General features: G+C 36.3%; 1 protein-coding gene across 3 annotated transcripts in view; it reads left to right on the top strand.

The window, feature by feature from the left end:
• The window catches only part of LOC111869517 (U4/U6 small nuclear ribonucleoprotein Prp3), a 51,679-nt gene extending 31,063 nt beyond the window's left edge, over positions 1 to 20,616 (top strand). Inside the window, exons 12-14 of one of the 3 annotated variants that reach the window (XR_002843680.2) lie at positions 7,887 to 7,977; positions 9,388 to 9,596; positions 19,615 to 20,616. Coding sequence is in view for 1 of the 3 variants with exons in the window: in XM_023861097.2 (XP_023716865.1) it covers positions 7,887 to 7,977; positions 9,388 to 9,540 (244 nt within the window). In the remaining 2 variants the exon portion in view is untranslated. Of the gene's footprint in view, positions 1 to 7,886; positions 7,978 to 9,387; positions 11,807 to 19,614 lie in introns of those variants that run through there. The other 2 variants (XR_002843679.2, XM_023861097.2) reach the window with 2 other exon arrangements.
• The last annotated feature ends 545 nt before the right edge of the window (positions 20,617 to 21,161 follow it).

Genomic DNA, 21,161 nt, shown 5'->3' with positions numbered 1-21,161 from the left:
GTCTTCTGTCCACTTGTGGAATTGATGCCACATCGAGTTGCTGCACTTCACCGGGCTGGAGAGGGTCCTACACGATACTAGGTACCTATCCCCATGACTTTTGGCACAATGTAATATTTAAGCATCTATAATTTATTCATATAGAGCTTCATTCTTTAAATATATAGTGAATGTGAATAAAAAAATTGACGAATTCACAGTGACATAACCTAATAGACTCATCCATAATTTGAGTTGTTATCATTAGAGGGCAGCACAGATACTAAATTAATCATGATAATGTTTATTTTTGTCCAAGATATTGCATATATTTCTCTGATCTTTGGAATAAAATTCTTAATTTTATTATTCCCCTCTTATTTGATGCCACATGTATAATTTTATGTTACCTAAGACATGCCAATCACAGTGGTCACACAGTCTGAGGCATGAACTGTCTTCATCCTTTCGAACACTAGGGCTGTGGGTTCACATCCCACCTGAGGCATGGATGTCTGTGTACATTTATTGTGTGTGTAGGTAGTTGCCCTGCAGTGGGTGGATCCCCTGTCCTAGGAGTCCTACTGACTGTATATAAATTAAACTGAAGAAGCTGCGAAGGTCCATAAGGTCCGTAGAGCCATAGATATAGATACCTAAAGCATGAAAATACAGGTGTCCAGATGAAAAGTATCCAACATAAAATAATTATATCTCAGAAAGCATATATTATACACATTTATAGCTTGCACCATTACAAAGGGACACTATCAAAATTTTTTACTTAATATATGGGTGAGGGCACACCAAGGAAACTGGCAACCTCAACACAACTGCAATTTCTGAGAATTGTTCTCAGCCTGAGTTGAACACCTGGAACTGAATGGAGCAGCGCAAATTGAGTACATGGCAGTACATCTCAGTGGAAGACTGAGAAACTCAACTTCCAGGCAACAGAGCAAGCCATTCTTCACACAGTTGCATTGCAGCTTGGTTTCCTAGTGTCAACTGTTCTGTAATGCACTTCAGTGATTCACTTGTTTCTTAAGATGGCATGAAAGGTTGATGAAGTTGCTAATTTTGATTTTGTGCAGCCAGTTGAGCAAGAGACTATGCTAAGCAGAACAGAATAGATTTGGCTTGGGAAAGAATTTTGCATGAGATGAAGATGGTATGTGTGTATATACATATTATGGCTTATTGGCTCTGTGCAGGAACTGTTGAGCCACAGAGGCCTTGAGGCACGCACACAACGTGAGAGTTGCAGATTGTATCGGCGCATTGCTAGGCAACAACTCTGTGCATGCTTGGATGGCGTAACAGGAAGTGAGAGTGATGTCACATACTCCCACTCATCCCATTGCTGCGCAACGCTCGGTAAACACGCCTGACAACAATACCTGATATCTGTTGCCAAGCAGCAGTGTGTTTTCTATGTGGTCTGTGCCGAGCCTATATAAGGAGCAGCGAACACTGTTCAGCCAGTATTGAGTATTCAGTATTCAATATGAGTTATGAGCAGTTGCAAGCAGTTACAAGCAGTATGAGTTGTTCAGTTGTATTAAGTGAATGGAATTGAGACAGTTGTCAGAAGTGACAGTTGAATTCTAGCAGTCACCGAAGTGACAGTTGAAGCCTGGAAGTGACTACAGCAGTAGAAGTAATTGAGACAATGAAATTGTGAACTCTGTAAGTGTAAAAGTGAGTGTGCAATAATTTTGCTAGATCCAAGACCGGCGTGAAGTTATTTGTCGCACGACACACAGCAAAACGTGACAGTATATATATGTATGTATTATAACCAAAACTTATAATATGATCCAAATACAGAATATGTCTGCTAAAGCATTGCCAACTGCTACAGTATGGCCCATGCTGTGTGATACAAGTCAGCAGTTAAGTTAGTCCTCATCCTCTACAAGTATCAGTTGAGTTCAATTAATATAACTCCACTGAGATGGAATTGCTCCTGCTGGTGTTAAGAAATAATCAGCCAGCTGCTTTTGGGCTCTCTTGGTGTCATGACAAATATCCAGAATATATTCCACTTTGTCCCCGCATTGCTTGAAGCATGTTTGGTGTTACTGTAGCTACAGAGTCCCTTATGTGGGCTTTCATCTGATGAAGGTCATTGATCTTAAACTGGTAGACAATGTTCTTCACACAACCCCACAAGAAGAAATCTAATGGGGTTAAATCTGGTGACCTAGGAGGCCAAGTGATCGGTCCACCTCTGCCAATCCATCTAGCCATCTCTCTGTCCAGGTGATTCCTGACATGGTGGCAGAAATGCGGTGGCTCATGTGCATAAGCTGGGCATGAGATAAAACTTTCAGAGTTTTCCTTTCCGATGACATAAACTGGATACAGTATAACAATTAGTTTATGAGATATAAATTTTTTATTTTGGATACCTTTCATCTGGACACCCAGTACATGGTGTGAACATGTTTCATTCCCATTATTACATAATTGCCATCTTGTTTTTCACACAGAAGTATCACTGAGATGTAAATTCTTTATTTGCTGCTTGTAAGCAGAAGGGATGTACACCCAAGGTGTGCACTGTCAAGTTTCCGTAAGTTTGCACGCTAAGTTCAAGGTTTCTAGGCTCCTTGATTTTGAGACGCATGTTACAGTGAGTACTTATAATATTTGAAAATGGTTCAAATACATAATCTTCAAGCTGAACTTCTAATTACATATATTGCTATGTGGCACTAAGATTAAAAAAATAATGCAAACATAGTAAACGGTGTTAATTATTTTGTGTTTTTGCAGTGAAAACTTAGATATGCCCATATTAGCTTCACCTTGTTTGTTCATCCTTCTGTCTGCATATAAAGAACTCAGAACTGCTGAAAGTGTTTTAGTACATTTGGTTGATGTTGGGAAATTCTTCTAAAAGTGTCAGCATATTCAGTTCCAATTAAAATTTGACAACGATAAATAACACTACCAGAATACATTTCTATGCACTTCTCACTTGTAGTACAGGAATTTTTAACTTTTTATCAGAATGAAAGCTGTTTTGAACAAAAGCTGGAGATTAATAAAAGAAAGCTCACTTTACATGTCTGGTGCACTTTTCCAGTAAGTTGTATGGTTCTTGAGTTTATGAAACAAAATGGATTTTATGCTGTTGGCAGCAAGCAGTAGAGCAAATAAAAGAAAGGTGCAGGGTATGGTGTAATGGTATGTTTATGGACTGCGAGCTACTTATAGCGTAGGAAATGAGCCTGCAGTCACAGTTAAAGCAAAAAGGTAGTGCCTGCTTAGTAATTGCTTGTTATGATGAAAGTGCCAGAAACGGTACCCTTATTTATATGAGACTTTTCCATATAACATTACTATATTGATGATGTTGATGCTAGTTTCTCATTATAAGCCATACTTGTTCCATTGTTTATAAAGATCCTACATATATGCAGAAATGTCTGAGAAGTTGATAATCCATGACATTTTCTGTTTGAAATGTTTTCCATAGAATTTGAACCATTGCACAAACCATTTCGGATGATCTCTGAGCAGTCAGTAAGCAGTCTTCTAATTTGTTTAAATAGCTACTTCTATTAAAGTACCATTGAAAAGGGGGCTGATGACACAAGCACCCCAGGTCTCCTGTATACCATCTTCTGCATTTACAGATGCTGTCTTCAGATAACACGTAGTCTTACAGGCCTTAATAATTCAATAAGTATTCAGTTGTTTGACATCTTCAGCTACGTATAAAGTGTAGTTTTGTCCAGTCACACCTGTAGGTTGCAGAAGGTCTTGCAAAAGAAGAAAAATACAACTTGCACTGTGGCACAGCAGAATAGTTGTTTCCATTTGAAGGATCCTTGTCAAATAAAACTGTTGCATTTATAACGTAGGCTACAGAATGTCTGAAACATGTTCACACAAAAATTGCTTTTACACGTACATTCAGAGCTATATGAAGAAATATCTGTGTATCTGTTCTTTATTTTAATTCCATAAATCCTTACTTGCTTCCAAAGCCATCAGATATAGAACATGTCGCATATGCATATGTTAGTTTAAACACAGAACTAGACACCTTACAACTACATTCATAAAAGAAACAATAATTAAACATAATGCAGTAATTTAACAAGCATATAGGACGCATCAACTTGACAGTAATACCTTATTGAGATCATAGCTTAAATATGTAAACCTATATTAGATTATAATAAATTAATTTATACAGTGTACCATAAAACAGCATTATAAAAGGTTTCATTCATCTTGTATTTAAAATATTCATCTAAAATATAAAATGAATGGAAATACAAAAAATGTTTCAAGGCTACTTTGAATTGTTTTGTATTATGAGACAAATTCTTTATTGGAACAGGTAAACTGTTAAAACACCTTAATCCCAGTATAATATGTTCCCGTCTGATAAACTGACAAATAAGACAGTGGATGATGCACATCAGATTTGGTCCACATATTAGTATCTCAGAATTTACTTCAAAATGATGATTATTATTGATCACAAACACTGAAAGTGTGTGTGTGTGTGTGTATATATACATATACATACATACTGAGATTGTAGTGGTAATATTTCTAATTCTCTAAAATATTCTCTACACGAATCTCTATCTCTAATCCCCACCATAATTCTAATTCTTTTGTAGTCTAAACATTATATTGCTATAACAAGAATTTTCCCAAAATATTAGTCCATAAATCATGATAGAGTGAACACAGGAATAATATACCACGTTCAGTGATTCTTGGGACAAGAATGGCTTAATTGTTCTAATCATGAAATAAGCTGAACTTGATTTCGTTACAACTGTATCTATATGAGTATTCCAAGAACATATGTTGTCCAGTGTTAGTCCAAGGAATTTTGTATTACAAATATCCTTTATATTATAATAAATGATACAAACTCCGTCCTAAGTGCAAACAATATATATTATATGTCTTTGATCTTGTTCTTTCTACACTACATGTTTCGGCCTCTATCGGCCATCATCAGGTGTATACTCTTAACGTTGCTGCCACACTGAACCCAGTCTAAAATTTAACATTTAAAAACACAATGTCACATTCTTCGTATTATCAACATCTACATCGTTGATATGTGTCTGGTATGTAGATTATGTTGCACACGTCAAATTTGATATTCTTGTAGTAGCACTCTAAAAATCTTTAGTTATGATGTTTTTAAAACCTTTTAAAATTTTCTCTAAATTTTAAATTTAAAATTTAGAGAAAATATTTTGTTACTACAAGAATATCAAATTTGACGTGTGCAACATAATCTACATACCAGACACATATCAACGATGTAGATGTTGATAATACGAAGAATGTGACATTGTGTTTTTAAATGTTAAATTTTAGACTGGGTTCAGTGTGGCAGCAACGTTAAGAGTATACACCTGATGATGGCCGATAGAGGCCGAAACATGTAGTGTAGAAAGAACAAGATCAAAGACATATAATATATATTGTTTGCACTTAGGACGGAGTTTGTATCATTTATCGTGTAGAGTGCAACAGGATGCTTAAATATAATATCCTTTATTTTATTGTGTAAGAAACATATTTTTATATTTTTAAATGTGTTTGTGCAGTGGAATTGAAAGTTAAAAAAATGTGATACATTGTGATAAATGGGCCTGGCTGAAGTTTAATTTCCTTGTACTCTAACAACAAAAAGAAACTGAAGTATTTAGAAGAAAACTCTGTATCCCCATTAATTTACATTTGTAACAGATCTCTTTCAGCTGGTGTCTTTCCCACTCAGTTGAAATATTCAGAAATAAAACCATTATTTAAAATGGAGATAAAACTAATATGACTAACTACAGACCTATATCATCACTAACATCCTTTTCAAAAGTTGTTCAAAAAGGTTATATATTCAAGAATGAACCGACATATAGCGAGTAACAACATATTAGCAAATGAACAGTATGGTTTTAGGAGTAATTCATCTACAGAAATGGCCCCATATAAATTAATTAATGATATATTAAATTATGCTGAATAACAACATATTAGTTGGTGGCATTTTCTGTGAGTTGAAAGCTTTTGACTGTGTCAATTATGATATTTTACGGTGTAGACTGGAATTTTATGGAATAGTTGGTAAGGACAATTCATTGGTAAAATTCTACCTCAAAGAGAGATACAAGAGAGTTGTAATTAATAACTGGCATGTTCATTCCACATGGGGCAAAGTTAATAATGGTGTTCCCCAGGGATCAGTTCTGGGAACTTTATTGTTTCTTTTATGTATAAATGACTTTTCAAACATTATAATTAGTAAATCCAAAGTTGTTCTTTTTGCAAATGAAAAAAAAAAAGAACTCCTTGGCCTGTAGTCTGCAAGTGAACTATACTGACCACCAGCATAATTATCATGAATTCCAGCCATTTAGATTATGAAACAACAACATTCAAATATTTAAGAACATAAATGATGATTTAAAGCTGATTTATTGACACTAAACTTCAATAAAACATATTTTATACAATTTTTGACTAAGAATAGCTATGCAGTGGATATACATATTGACTGTGGTAACAGTCGGATTGCTAAATCGGCTAATACCAAATTTCTTGGATTAATTATCAACTACATATCATGAAAGGGACATGTCGCCTGGCTTATGTCTAAATTAGGTTCAGCCTGTTATGCAATGAGGGCTGTTAAACCTTATGTGTAATACGAAACAATAAGAATAATTTATTTCTCATATTTTCCCTCTGTTATGACTTATGGTATAATTTTCTGGGACAGTTCTCCCTGTATTATTTATATTTTTAGGCTACTGAAGAAGGTAATTAGAATTATTACTAATTCTAAAAGCAGAGACTTGCAGGGATTTGTTTAAGAAACTGAAAAATTTGCTCCTCCAATCACAGTACATATTTTCTCTTTTGTTATTGTTAAAAACAGATAACAGTTTAAATCTAACTCTGAGATTCATAGCATTAATACAAGACACAATTACAATCCCCATTATCCAGTATGTAATTTAACAGTATTCCAAAAAGGAACATATTATTTTGAATCGAGGCTTTTAATAATCTTCCTTCTAGCATAAAGAACTAGCTCATGATACAAAACAATTTAGATTTGCTTTAAAAAATGTATACTTTTAAATTAATTTTATTCATTGGAAGAATATTTTAACTTCAATGTTAATTAATGATCTTGATCTGTTATATGCTGGATGGCTACCAGCACATTTTTATGTTTGATTATTGTAGTCTTGTTTGATATTACTATGTTGCTTGCTTTAACACATATATTTTATAACTGTTTAATGATTTACTCATTGTGATTTGTCCAGGATAACATGTGTAATTGTGATGGATTAGATATAATTCATTTGCATTTATGTAATTGATGAGACTTATTTTGTTGTCGTTGACTATTCCTATAGCCACTGGTCTTACAGCCATGTAAGGATCCATGGAATGTAAATGAATGAATGAGTAATGTGAGGGGAATGAATTTTGGCATAGGATGTTGAAAAATATTCAACATACTAAACCAAAAACTTATTGCAGCATTTTGTTGCAATTGAAAGTTGTCAATGTTTCTTTTTACATTACATTGCATTCCATGGATCCAAAGTTAGTCAAATGACTGTATGATGTGGAATATGTCATATAAATACAAAACATATGTACAGACCCAATGGAGTTCTCCCACAAGAGAAACCAAGAATACACAGTGACTACACACAAGGCTATTTAAAGATACATAAGTTATTTTCTAGACAATAGGTATTCATCAACAGAGTAGAATGAATGTGTATTTAAGTATTGTTTCAATGCTATTTTAAATCGTGCCTTTTCATTCATAAGACCTTTGAGATCAGATGTCAGGTTATTAAAAATGTTGATGACTGATGCTTTCTTTGCAGGCTAATGCTTAACAGGATAAAATGGGAAGAAGACACAGTGAAAGACAGTGATGGGAATGAATCTGTCAACAAGTGTTTCTTGGTTTGGGAGGTGAGATGCTTCTTATTTTAAGCAAATGTGTGATGCTAGAGTTACATATTTGTATGTCGTTTATATGTGCCAGCAGTCAGTCATAGTTCTCTTGTGGTTTGTACATCATCATGATAAGTTGCATTTCTAGGTGTAGCTATTTAAATGCTGCAAACTTTACAACTTTATTTCCATTCTTATTACAAGCTATTAGGTACAATATGGCTTTCAACCTATGTATTTAAATCACTAGTTATTACTAAAGAGAAACTTCTCTTTATGTATTATTGTAATTCTCAGTATAAGTAAGTCTTCAGCCTTTTCTTGGTATACTCCTTCAGAACGACTGGCTCCTCCTACTTCATTTTGGTGTCCTTACAGCATTTTAAATCTTGCAATAATTTATTTACATAACCATACGAGGTGCTGTCGGAAAGTTTCCAGACTAGGTCAAAAAAATTCTGGCATAACTTACTCATTTTTGGCTGCCATCTCCTTTGAAATAGTCTCCTTGGGAATGTATACAGCAATCCTATCATTTTTTCCATGCACCGTGGAATTCATTTTCCTTAATGCTGTCAAGTACTGCTTGCGATTCCATTTGGATATCAGACACTGTTTCAAAACATCATCCCTTCAGTTTCATTTTCAATTTGGGAAACGAAACAAAATCACAAGGGCCTAAGTCCAGTGAGTAGGGAGGATAGGGAACCATAACCATGTTGTTAGTCACAGACTCTCGTTTTCAGGTACATGTCAGTGGACGAGTTGTCGTGATGAAGGAGCAGTGTGATGCATGTTCAAATTTTATGTTAAGATGTCATTGCAAACTCCGTAACTGATCCCAGTGGTGTCTGCAAGCTCATGGATTGTTTGGCGACAGTCTTCATTAATGAGTTCTTACATTTTTTCAACATTTTCTGTTTTTTTGCTGGTGCGTGGTTGCCTTGAATGTTTGTCATCTTCAGCTGACCCTCGATTGGCCTTGAAACACGAATGTCATTCAAAATCCACTGACTGGCTTAAAGAATGTTCTCCAAAAGCCTCACAAAGCATTTCAGATGTTTTGGTAGAGGATTTACTGAGCTTCATGCAAAATTTTATGCAGACAGATTGCGTGATTTTGCCATGCATTGCAGACAAAATGAAACATGAAGTCGAAAAAGCACTCTTGTCAAAACAGTGCCTGTTCACAGTGTGGTGTTACGTGGCAAACTGATGCAATATGCTTGTGGAAGTGTGACCGTGGCCTCCCCTCTCATCGTTTACTGAGGCAGTTAAACAGTAACATTATGGAAACTTTCTGATACGATCTCACAGATAGTGAATTTTAGAATCGATTTTAGAACTTGAAAATATTTGTCACACAACTTGTAGTGAGTTCACTTCATATTTTTTACATTATGATGATTTCTGAGCTTTGTTTTCCAGGGGACTGTGAAACAGAGAAACTTTGGTGATATGAAATTCAAAGTGTGCCCAACAGAGAAGTTAGCAAGGGAACACTTCAAGAAGCATGGAGTGGAGCAGTACTGGGACCTGGCATACAGTGGTGCAGTTCTTGAAGCAACCGATGATGTATAGTAGCTTCCCTCATCTGTCCAGACAAATATGATGCAAATGTTTATACAAAGTCAAAGGTATTAGTAAATTGTGAATTCATTACGAATAAGAAATGTTGTTATACTTGTAGCAGTTAATTCAAATTGTATTCCCTGTTCCTGACATTCTTTGAAGGGTCATGGTATGTAAAGCAGAAGCTGGTTTCATTGCTGCTACAACTGATAATCATCAAGATAGATGTTATCTTAAATTTACATATGCCCTACCTCACTCCATGGGGCAGAGTTCTTCTTGAGAAATTGATAGTTTTTCAGCTAGTCGAGAAACACTCTGCCTTTTATGGAACTTCTAGGTTCATTATTTTTTCATAAGAATGCATTCTGTTTGTGTTTTGTTTTAAGTGATAAATGAACTGGACACAAATTTACAATAAAAACCTTTTCATTTGTTTATTTCTTATCATAAATTATATGTTTCAGCCAAAAATGGTCATCCATTAGGGGATGTATACAAATCAACCAAATACAGTGGATTCCAGTTAATAGGGTCACTGGTTAATTGTGGCAGTCATTTATTTGGGCAGATCCTGGAGAAAGAAAACGAATTGAGAATATAACAAGAATTCAGAATTTGCTTAGTTTATTTGGGACACCATGCCATTTAATTGGGCCACTAGCTGCCACATGGTGCAGTTGTGAATATTATATCACCAGTCACTGACTCTGTATAAATGGATCTACAATGGCATGTGCAGTGATTTATTTTTATTTAACATTTTAAATCCCCACAGAAATGCCCAGGAGAGGTGTAACACTCACTGACAAAATTGCCTCACTGGAAAAAATTAAAAACCAGCCACCTAACACCAGTCATCACCACCTGGTGGAGATAGGGTGCAGAAATCTACAATTGCATGTGTTATACAGCAGCAAGAGGAACTGCGAGATGAATGGACATTACACCATGGACAACAGGGATCTTTCCAAGAATGTAAGTGTGGATTTAAGGATCCAGATGTTCAGGAGGCCCTCAGTCAGTGGTTCTGTATTGTAACTGGACAGTGTATGTGTCAGTGGACCACTGTTGAGAAGCAAGTCACAGGATTTAACCAAAAAGTTGCTGGGTCATAACGATTTCAAAGCAACAGATGGTTTGTTGACTCGATGGAAATTCAGGTTTAGGATAAAATTCAGAAAGGCACACAGCAAGAAGGACCGTGCTGATGCTGTAATTGCTGAACAGTGGAAGTAGACAAGGCTGCCAAACTTGCTTCAGAAATTTTGTGCAGATGATATCTACAGTGCTGATGAAACAGGTTTATTTTATCATGCCATGCTGGATGATTCCCTAAGCTACAAACATACAGCTGTATCTTGTTCAAAGACAGCAGTGGATCATGTAACTGTTGTGCTGCTCATACATGTCAGGAACTGATAAACAAAAGCTTTGGTTACCAGGAAAATGGCTAAGCCTCTGTGCTTTAAGGGGGTTAGTATGGACAGTTTCCCAGTTCTATACTATGCTAACAAAAAGGCGTAGATGACATCTGAAATTTTTAAGAACTGGCTAATGAGTTGGGACTTGGAATTGCAATTGAAAGCAAGGAAAATTTTACTGGTTATTGACAACTGTGCGCCCACCCTCATTTGGATTCTTGGAAATATATCCAGCTGGAATTTCTGTCTCCCAACACCACATCCCTAGCTGGAATTTCTGTCTCCCAACACCACATCCCTGGTACAGCCAATGGACATGGGAATTGTACAAAATTTGAAGACCTTATATCACACAAAAATAAAGTCCTACATTTCATTCAAAGTAAAGGATTAAAAAAAGGGTTATTCCCAAGGGGAAGCACAATAGGTCTTTGAAGGTTGCAGTGCGAGGGCCGGTTTTTATGGCTCACCCCTCATACTCGTATGTCACTCAAAATTGCTAAACTACATCCTAGAAGCAATTCAAGAATATATACTGACATAATCCTCACCAGCTAAGGAGACCAGTGCAAGGATTGATATTTTAGAAGCAGCACAGTTTATTGCCATAGTTGGCGAAGAGTAAATACCAAGACCATTCAGAACTGCTTTGCTCACTGTGGTTTAAAACACTCAGACTTGTAGATGCTGAATAAGGCCGAAAGCGAAAATGGCATCATATTGGAAATGAACCACGCCTGAAATTATGGAGAGTTTTCGTCCATTGACGATAGTCTTCAAACTTATAATGAAAATGAAGATTGTTAGAAGTGATTGTTGAGTAAATTGCAGTGAAACACCAGACTACATCAGAAGAACAGGAAACTGATGAGGACAATATGACCGAGCATGAACAAGTCTGTACCCATGATGCTTGGAAATTTATTGCTGGACTATGACTTTATTTGTGCAGGAGGGCAATGAAGGCAGTCTGGAAACTTGAGCTGCTTTTGTCAGTTGCACTCAATCAAGAGAACATGGCAGGTATACTCATTCAGTTCCTCCAACGTCACTAACCGTTAGGAAGCATATGGGTGTTTAATACGTAAATTAATCAAATTTGTTTCTAGACTAAATATTTTTCTGTGATTTGCACCAATTATGTCAGCTCATCTAAAAACAGTATTTTTGCTGTGCAGTAAACTGAAAGCTTATTTTTTGTCTTATAAACTAATAAACACCATAAATGAAACTGGGGAGTGGCCCAAGGACTTTACAGAAGTGACAATGATTGCCTTAAAGAAAAAGACAAAAGCTACAAAATGCAGCGACCATCACACAATAAGCCTTATTGTGATTGCATTAAGTGGAGGAACTGTTTTGGAAGAGACTGCGGACCTGTCGTCTGACAGATTAGTGATGAATGAATGTACATATACCTTTTTAACCCTTTGCTGCAACTTTATATATTTTGGGCAGCAACTAAATTGGGGCAGAGTACTCTAGTCCCGATGTGTCCCAATTAATTGGAATCCACTGTATATTGAGTAAAAATTTGTTTAATATGGGAATGTAAGAAAGTAGATAAAATAGTAATGAATTAGGTGAGATTTGGCTTAATTTTACAAGGACATGAGTATAAAATGGACAATGTTTGTCTAAGTATAAATATTCTCCAGTATTTTGGGGGTTATATGTTTTTATTTAATTCAAATTTTGATATAATTGGTACTTCACATTCTTGTAACATACTTCTGATTTTCTGTGTATAGTTTTTCTTGGTCAGTCTAAGTTAAATTACTTGTATGTTGTCACACTCCAACTGTACTAATATATAGATTATTGCTTTTGAGAACACACATTACATGTCAGCACATCAGCCCTTGCCTTTAGATATATGTATTGTATTACATAAGTCAACACCAGTTACATAAAAAAGAAACTACTTAGAATGACGAAAAGGGAACACACACACTTGTGACTTAATGTTATCATTTAGCTTAGACTGACCAAAAGAAAATATATACAGAAAAGTTAAAATATAATAAAATATGAAGTATAATAGTATAAAAAATGAAGGGTCTTGTCCCCCACGAGATGAATCTAGTTCATTGTTGTCAACCCATCTACTCCTAAGTCATTTTACCTTCTCCATGGCTGTCTTATCTCATCATCCTTCATTTTGACATCCTAATTGTACAAATTATGGAGCCCATTGTTATGCAGTTTCATCCTCCTTTTAGCTTACATATTGTAATTGATGTGATAATCTTCCTTGGAATTGTGAATTCTGTATACCGAAATCTTCGTCTGTCTTGATAAGCTCTCTTAAAATTTATACATTACTAATGCACCGGTCCATTATACTCCAATTTCTTCTATTGAATGCAAGAGGTATTATTAGTAGTCAGCAGTTTATTATGATATCATTATTGATGATCATTCTTGAATGGTGTTCATGCCAGAAGAATGAATATTGGGTAATAGATAAAGGAGAGATGGCTCAGAAATTACTGTGGTCAGTTTTATCACCATTCTGATGTGTAAATGCAATAGTACAGTTTTATGTTGCTGTGGCAGTTCTACTGTATTCCAAGTATGGGTAGAAACATCAGCAGTGAAAATGAATACAAACTGATTATAATCTAGTTTCTCCTTCTTTCACAAATCTTTCCCATTGGATAACACCACACTCTCTGTATCAACCTCTTTCTTCCTCTGCCTGTGACACTTTCACTCTGAAGATGAAGACTGCAAGGCATGCTGAAATGTCAGAACATCTTCGCCATATGTCTGCAAAAATTCTAAATGCCAAAGTTACCTATTTACTTGATGTACCTCTGAATGCAGTGCTTGCCACATACTTGCAGTCAGGTGCAATGAAATAATGCCTCAAGATTTTTAATGTTTCATTCCATTTTCAGTGGAAGACCTTTGTTATAATTCTCTCAAACTTTTTATTTTTACCGTTTGCTTCCATCTTCATGACTTTGCCTCTTAGATACTCCCTGGCTGAAGATAGCCTAGCAGTACAGAAGAGGCTGTGTCTTTACTAACCTATCCTTTTTATCAATTGCAAATGGCTTGAAGAGAAAAAGCCATGCAATTACAGTGCTGCCACTGGTTAACATAAAGATGCATCCATACCTGCTTTCTGACTAGGAGCAGCCGCTGTTGAACAGCATTGGTTTGCATTTTACATTCATTATTTTGCCTTTTCACTTTCTTGTGGGAAGGTCTGTTACACTTACGTAGGTACTGGCAACAACATTGTAATGACAGTGCCACAGACACAGATTTGTGAAAAGGACTGCATCTAAGTAATATCTATCATTATGGGCTTAACAACACTATTGGAAGATATGCATGAATTCCAGAAATTAACTTCCTCATAAATAATTGCTTCCCTGTGGTAGTTTTTAGGAAACTTACCCTGGTCCTTTGGATCGATACTTTTGACTACCTACATGTGACGGTGATGTGGTTTTGTTGCTTGTGGAATGGTGTACTTGTTCTGGCCTCATTGCACACCCAGTGTGCTGTACATTGCACAAAAGTTGTTGGTAGTTGTGCCTCATGAAAAGCTGCATATTGTTCCTCTGCTTTTCCATAAGTCACAATATTTCAGACTGAGGCAGTGTTCATACATCTGTTAATCCTGACCGTTGATCTATGGTAGCAGTTATATTCCACTTCAATTCCCACCCCACCTTACAGGAAGTGGTACTGCAGCTGACATGCAATGAGATATATAGTAAACCCTCACTAATCCAGTTACAGTTAATCCAGATAAAAATATGAAAAATGCTGTTTACAGTTGAGTACTTTCTTTAAAAGACACATGGCATTTCGGAAGGCAGATGAGTCACTTGTCTTTTCAGACAAAACTTGACAGTTTCTTCAAACATGTAATATTACTTGTACTTTCAGAAACGAGTCCAAATTCTGAGTCTTCTGTTGATTAAGAAAAGTATTGTGTTTTGTAGTTTTTAAATGAAGGCTCTGTAGTGATATTTCTTTATTTTCATCATCACTACTTATAGCATTAAATTTTCCATTTATTTGCATTAAGTTTTTCTACCCTTTCATGACTACCTCTTGCTTCATTAATCTGGATTATCGCTTAATCTGAATGACCTCTCCCCTCTCAATTACTGGATTAGTGAGGGTTTCTAAGAGCTGATTGAGAGTGGAGTTTACTGAGTCATCACACAACTTAAGCAAGTTCCTACCCAGTGGATGGCAGAATTACAGCTATTCAGAATCTCCATTGAACTCAAAATATGTTTTTAATTTGTAAGATTAGGTTGATCTGGAAACAGAACTTATACAGTCCGTGTTGCAAGTGGGCTTGAAGTTACAGTTCTCATGGTATCTCATGTCATTGAATTCAGTACACATCTGTTCTGGTGGCTATTAAAAAGGATTGTTTTTACAAATTGTAAACTGTACCCAGGGCCAGTGTGACAGCACATGCATGCCAGGTGGCCTTCTGTGGTGACATAATTTCAAGGGCTGCAAATTTATGCACCTATTTTTTTGTAAACAATAATTAATTTCTGCTGGTCTTTTATGTATATTGTGAATACTTCTTGACAGTAATCTAAGCATGTTATGCAGCCATCTAAATACAGTACACTGTGACGCTAGTGGTGATTTTTGTTGCAGTGTCTGTAAATTTGATGTTATTAGCTTCTGATTGGGACAAAGTTTTGAGAAACTTAATCTCTTTTTACTGATGATCAGCAGAACTTCTCAATGCCTGGGGCAGCATTTGGGCTTGTTCCAGTCCTTATTGCACCCTTACTTAATTGTGTGTTTTCTGTGTTATAAGTTAATGATTCAGTTACACTATGAACTTTGGAAGTTCTGTGCTGGTGAGTGAGGTGTGAAGATGACAACTGCAAGATGAAATTTGGATATAACACATTTGTAGATATACATCAGTGGTAACCAATTAAAGCCTAGGTTTTTGAGTTTAGTTACTTTGGACTTCAGACTTCTGGCCTACATCAAATTCAGCAGTAGCAAAGGAATACGGGGTGTCCAGATGAAAGGTATCCAAAATAAAATCATTATATCTTAGAAAGAATTTATTATACACATTAATGGGATACACTATTACAAAGGGAAACTATCAAAGTTTTTCTGCATATATAACTGTCTCAATAAATTTAAATGTGGGTTCCTTTGGTGGCACAACAAATATCCAGGCTTGAAGCATGTTTGGTGTTACCATAGCCTCCCTTATGCAGGCTTTCAGGTGTTTAAGGTTGTTGATCTTAACCTGATAGACAATGTTCTTCACATAACCCAACAAGAAAAATCCACTGGGGTTAAATCTTGTGACCTAGGAGGCCAAGCAATTGGTCCACTTCTGGCAATTCAAATCCCAGCCATCTCTCTGTCCAGGTGATTGCTAACGTGGTGGCAAAAATGTGGCAGCGTAAGGGCGTAAGGCAGATATGAAAAAAAAAATTAAGAGTTTTCCTTTGCGATGACATAAACCGGATACATGTATGACAATTAGTTTCTGAGATATAAATGTTTTATTTTGGATACCTTTCAGCTGGACACCCTATACTTTTCTGAGATGAGGGGTGATCCATGAGGTGGCCACATTAAATTTGAATGAAGACAGCTTACTGTGGGCTCCAAGTCACAATTCAGATATTTTAATTTTGCCAGAAGCGAGAGAAGGGCAAGATGTGTAGAGGAGTTTGGCTAATGTTTATATAGATTGCAAAGCAAGAATGTGGCGAAAGCTGCTCTGGAAGAAAGAAATACATTACCCCTTCTTTGGTTCATAAACAAAACACAGTATCATACCAGTATATGTTATAGAGAAACTCTCCTTGTTTTGACCAACTGCATATTCAATTTATTTCATAATATAAATTTTCTAGATCTGCAGTAGTGCCGTAGAATCTGTGAAATTTTTCACTCATACTTAGACTATTCCAAGGAAACTTTTTTTGAAAAAATATGTGTGGAATTTGGTATATTTGCAGAAGATAATTGTAACAGATAGTTTCAAAGTCATTAGTGCTCTACAAGGTTGTGCAATTTTCATGTCTTTATCATCAGACGTGTGCATATTTTGGAGATTTGCATACAGAATAATGGTGAATTACAATGAAACTTTATAAAAATTGGCAGTCTTACTTTGAATTCAGGACAGAATAAGAAGGCATTAATTTTGAAGTTCCCTGATGTTGACAGCATTTAAAATGTAAATATCATTATTTATTAATTTCTGAAAAAAAAAGACTTGTTTGTTGGAAGTGTATTTAAATACACTTTAGAATATGTGTTCTACAAGGTTGTGTCAAGAGCAGGGAAATACTAAATTTGTGTTATGTATAGATTTTCCCTGAAGGCTTGCACTGTCAATAAAAATGCTTAGTCTTTCTAACATGTCCTTATAGGTGGTGATGCTGTAAAGATCCATATATGCATAGGTCTCCTGTTGTACTCCACCTGTAGAGAAATGTATGTTCGTCTCTTGGTTCGGTGCCATTGCTGTCCCATCTGATATGTACTTCTACTTAACTTTTATGTGCTTCTTCCACTTCTACTCTGTGAACTTTCCCTTAGGGAGACTGTTACAGTCTGTGTATCAAATCTCGTGTCCTTTTTTATTTGCTTAGATTGCACCAAAAATATGTTTAAGTCAAATGAAGTTTGTGACATTTTGTTATGTTATTTTCTTACTGTGAGAGATTTTTAACCCCACACCCAAACCCCAATGCGAGGGATCACGCCTTTTTTGCTGTCTGGTGTGACTTGTTCAATGTGTTACTGATAAAGTACAGTACTTTTTATGACAATATCAGCAGAAGCTTCAGTTTTCAAAAGAAGGTTGTGTTATGTATTAATATGTTGGTATACTGTAATGGGGAGCACACGGTAGCATAGGTGGTTGAGGCACTGAAGGTCATGGTTTTGTTTCCTGAGAAGGTCATTGGATTTTCAATTGACCTAACCCTTCAAGCTGCACTATGACCATGGGGGTTGACTCAGCCTCTAGCAGAAATGAGTAACAGGATTCCTTGGGGTACCTGGTGGATGAGGCTGACAATCTCAGCACCACCTGTGAGCCGATTGTCTAGAAAATGTGGGAGCCTCAATGTTTCACAATCCTATGGGCCTCCACAGCCTGTCCCAGGAATAGCTTTACTTTTTCTTATTGTAATTATTCCATATCCAGTCCAATGCAGTTTTGTTTGTGATTTGTTGGATAATCTGTTCTTAATTGTGACTGCACTTGCATGACATAAATTTAGTCCAAGTGAGAAGGCAGAGTAGTTGATAGCAATGATTGGCAGAGACCTGCTGCACTTGGATGGATAGCAAGAGAGCAGGGAAGCAGCAGGCCAGGTGTTCAATGTTGAGCAAGTACAGTGTTTTCAGCCCTGTCTGATTGTACATTATCAGTTGTGGCATGTATGTGGAGAACATTATTAGCTCTTGAAAGAGTTTTTCCTTGAAAAATACAGATTTATAAATTATGCCCATCTTATATGGAGTGCAGTTGTTAAGTGTTATTATCTGAGATCATTTTCATGTGAATCTTTTGTTTCCAAAATCATTCTTGTCATGACAGTATAGACATTTTTCCATGTACAGTTATCATTTACAGTTGCTTGCCGACATTGGCACGTGCATATTTGCATTAGAATATAATAATGCATTTTTGTGTTTGATGCTAATCCTTGAACTACCTTGAATTTGAATGATATTATTTACACTCTGAGTAAAATTTTATGGCTGTATGTTTTTAGATTTTGTCTTGTTGGACTGAGTGGAAAGTGTTTAATTTGCTCAGAAGGCACTTGTGATAGGTGTGATATTAAATTCTTCGTTACTTGAGTTAATGAACCTGCCAGGATACCACAGGTTTTGTTCATCACTTGCTTGTTCCAGTGATAGATGAGAAACTTGTATACATTGTGGCCATGTAAGGTAGACACTGTGTTGTAGTGTGAACACAGCAGATGCACAGTGCTTTTATTCATAAGGTGTACAGTTGGGAAGAATATACATGACAATATTATACAATACAGCATATGTTGTAAGATAACGAAATATTTAATTTACAAATGAATGTTACTGACTTTTGGAACATCTAGAAGAGAATTGATTTTCTTAAAGGACACATTTTCAAAAAGATTCACAAAATCAGTTAGTATGGACTGGGGGAGACAAAGAAACTCCTATTTGACCCTGTTAGGGGAGTTAAAAGGAACACTGATTTGGAGGGCAATTTGCTGAGAGTATGTCAGGTGGTCCTTAGTGAAACAGAAGTGAATTTCCTAGTTCTTTTTTTTTTTGCTACCCAATTTATATTTACCTTTCTTTTCTAGAAATAAAATATTAGGCATATCTTTATGAAACTGGGTGTGAAACCACTGTGTGGGATATGTCACTGCAGATCTTAAAGATGTTTATTATCCAGATATGTCCTGCGCTATGTGGAGAGGAATAATTTCAATTGGAAATACTTATATACATACTGGAGTAGTAATATACAAGGGCTATTTAGAAAGTAACCTTTGTTTATTTTAGATAACTAATATAGGAATGGGAGAGCTTTTGCACGTGAGGTAGTGTCACATGCCTCGCCTTGTAAAACCATCACATAACTGGTAACCTAGTGTTTTTGTTCTTGTCTCTACAGAGTGAGTTATGACGTGCCCTGTGATTGATAATCTCGCCAGCTGTGAAATTTGCTGTTATCCACTTTCTTCACACAAAAAATACAAGTGCTGTGGAAATCCACAATGTTTATGGCCAAAATGTAATGAGGGAAGGAACTGTAAGACAGTGGTGTAGAATGTTCAAAGATTGGTGGGTGGACAAAGTTCATGGCCGTTCACGATGAAGATCAAAGTGGTTGTCTATCTGTAGTGAGTGATAATCTTGTTCAAAGTGCCGACCAAAAAAATTGTGAAAGACAGCTCTTCAGAATTTCAGAACTTTCGTGAATTTCCACAAATGTCAGTGTTCTTTATGAGATTATCACAGTTAGGATAGGCTATTGCGAATTTTGTGCAAGATGGACCCAAATAATGTTAATGGATGTGCACAATACAGAGAATGGCTTTGACCCTTTTAGAGTGATACCAGAATGATGGTGATTAATTTCTCAATCACATCATATGAGTAACAGGTGATGAAACCTGGGTTTCATTTGTGAATATTTAAATAAAAGAGCAGTCAAAGCAGTATATGCACACACATTCACCAAAGAAGCCAAACAAGTTTAAATAAGTGTCTGCCAGAAAGCTGATGACATATTTTCAGGGACAGGAAAGGAGTGCTGATGGTAGAATTCATGCAACAAGGGACCACAATGTTCAGAAGTGTATTGTGAAACACTAAAAAAAATGCATAGGGCTATTGACAAGAAAAGGCATGGGATGTTTAAATGTGGTGTAGTGCCCCTCCATGATGCTGTACGTCTGCATACAGCTGCTCACACTCGGGCACTGCTGCAGCATTTCAACTGGGAGTTGTTTGACCACCCTCCTTGCAGCCCTGATCTTGCTCTGAGTACTACCATGTGTTTACCTCCTGAAGAACTGATTGCACTCATAGCACTTAAGCAATTATGAGGAGTTGACAGAAGGCGTCAAAAACATGGCTAAGCTCACGGGCGAGCAACTTCTTTGACACATCATCATCATCATCATCATCAGTAATCTGTCAAGACGACAGGTCCACAGTCTCTTCCAAAACAGTTCCTCCACTTTATGCGATCTAGAGCTTTCTCCTTCAAATGACAGTATCCTATTCCGTCCCCAAGGTTATCCAGCATCTTCTTACGTCTTCTTGTCACTTCTATCTGCCCATCTATCTTTCCTTCGATAGCTTCTTTTAGAAGGCAGTGTCTGCGTAAAACATGACCAATCCAATTAGCCTTCCGTTTTCTTATTTCATGTAGGATATTCCTCTGCTCACTGACTCTGATTAACACTTCTTCATTTCTCACATAATCGGTCCAACTGATCTTCTCCATTCTTCTCCAACACCACATTTCGAAACTTTCCAGATGTTTCTGATCTACTGCCCTAAGTGTCCATGTTTCAGCCCCATACAGAGCTATGCTCCAAATGTAGCATTTCACTAGTTTCTTCCTCAAAGTTAAGTCCAATTTGCTGGTAAAAAGATTCTTCTTCTTGCTAAATGCAGCTTTTGCCATGGCAATCCTGGATTTAATTTCAC

Source organism: Cryptotermes secundus, unplaced genomic scaffold (genome assembly GCF_002891405.2).
Source record: "Cryptotermes secundus unplaced genomic scaffold, Csec_1.0 scaffold10, whole genome shotgun sequence".
Taxonomy (NCBI): domain Eukaryota; kingdom Metazoa; phylum Arthropoda; class Insecta; order Blattodea; family Kalotermitidae; genus Cryptotermes; species Cryptotermes secundus.
The sequence above is the reverse complement of the archived record's forward strand: the minus strand, read 5'-3'. Positions and strand labels throughout refer to the sequence as shown.